The sequence below is a fragment of the Sphaeroforma arctica genome (assembly GCF_001186125.1).
Source record: "Sphaeroforma arctica JP610 unplaced genomic scaffold supercont1.1006, whole genome shotgun sequence".
Classification (NCBI taxonomy): Eukaryota; class Ichthyosporea; order Ichthyophonida; genus Sphaeroforma; species Sphaeroforma arctica.
The window spans coordinates 1-823 of NW_014039552.1; the positions used below are offsets into that span (position 1 = coordinate 1).

General features: G+C 40.3%; 1 protein-coding gene across 1 annotated transcript; it reads right to left on the reverse strand.

Moving 5' to 3' along the window:
- Positions 1-223: 223 nt before the first annotated feature.
- SARC_09636 (hypothetical protein) lies at positions 224-563 on the reverse strand (the record flags this gene model as incomplete). The annotated part of the gene is made up of 1 exon (XM_014296339.1): positions 224-563. A coding segment is annotated over exon 1 (264 nt), but the record flags the coding sequence as incomplete, so codon positions are not given.
- Positions 564-823: the final 260 nt, after the last annotated feature.

The window sequence follows — 823 nt, forward strand, 5'->3', positions numbered from 1 at the left end:
ATGCCTGCAAAGGATATAGAGCAAAGTTGTGTATGCACGTACATACTGTAGAAGATTTGAATGTATATGCATTACAAGGCCTTTCACAAACCATATACACATCTGTAGATGTTCACCTGTAGTCGAGTGTAAATAGGTTAAATGTATATGTAAATGCTCAATACTAGCACATGCTCAACTCGACCCCCATGCACTGGAAAAGATCAATGCACTTCAAACTCACCTTTTCATACTCGCAAGTGATAGACGGTATCTTCTGTAGGGCTTTCTTCTCCGGTACTTTCGGTGCCATAGCTTGCTTCTCATTGAGCCCTGAGGGAGAATCCATTTCAGCGGTGGCGAACACATTCTCCTTGGGTATCACTTTGGCTGGAAGAACTTGTGTGAAATTGGTCATCGCTCCACTCTGGCCTGCTGTGTGGTGCACAAACGTCTCATGGCACACATCGATAGTGGGTCGATCGGGCGCCAGCGCTTTCTTACCCATAGTTATTCACTTTTTACTAGATTTTGGATAGAAACTGAACTAGATCAATTGTACCTAACGAATTGTGTTAATCAAGATTATTAGCAATAGTTATAGCAGATACGCTGATTACCAGTAGGTTAACCACACAGACTATGTATATCAACGATTGCAGTACAAGGGTTCTGCTCATCACTGTATAAATATGTTAATCTAGATATGATAATAAGTCTGTTAGCAGATACATTGAATGCTTTTTTATGCACGAAGGAAGTTGGAGTATAGAGTGGCGTACGAATACACTTGCGTACTTAATTGAGAATAGTATATCTCAACGGGTTTCAACTTTTTTTATGT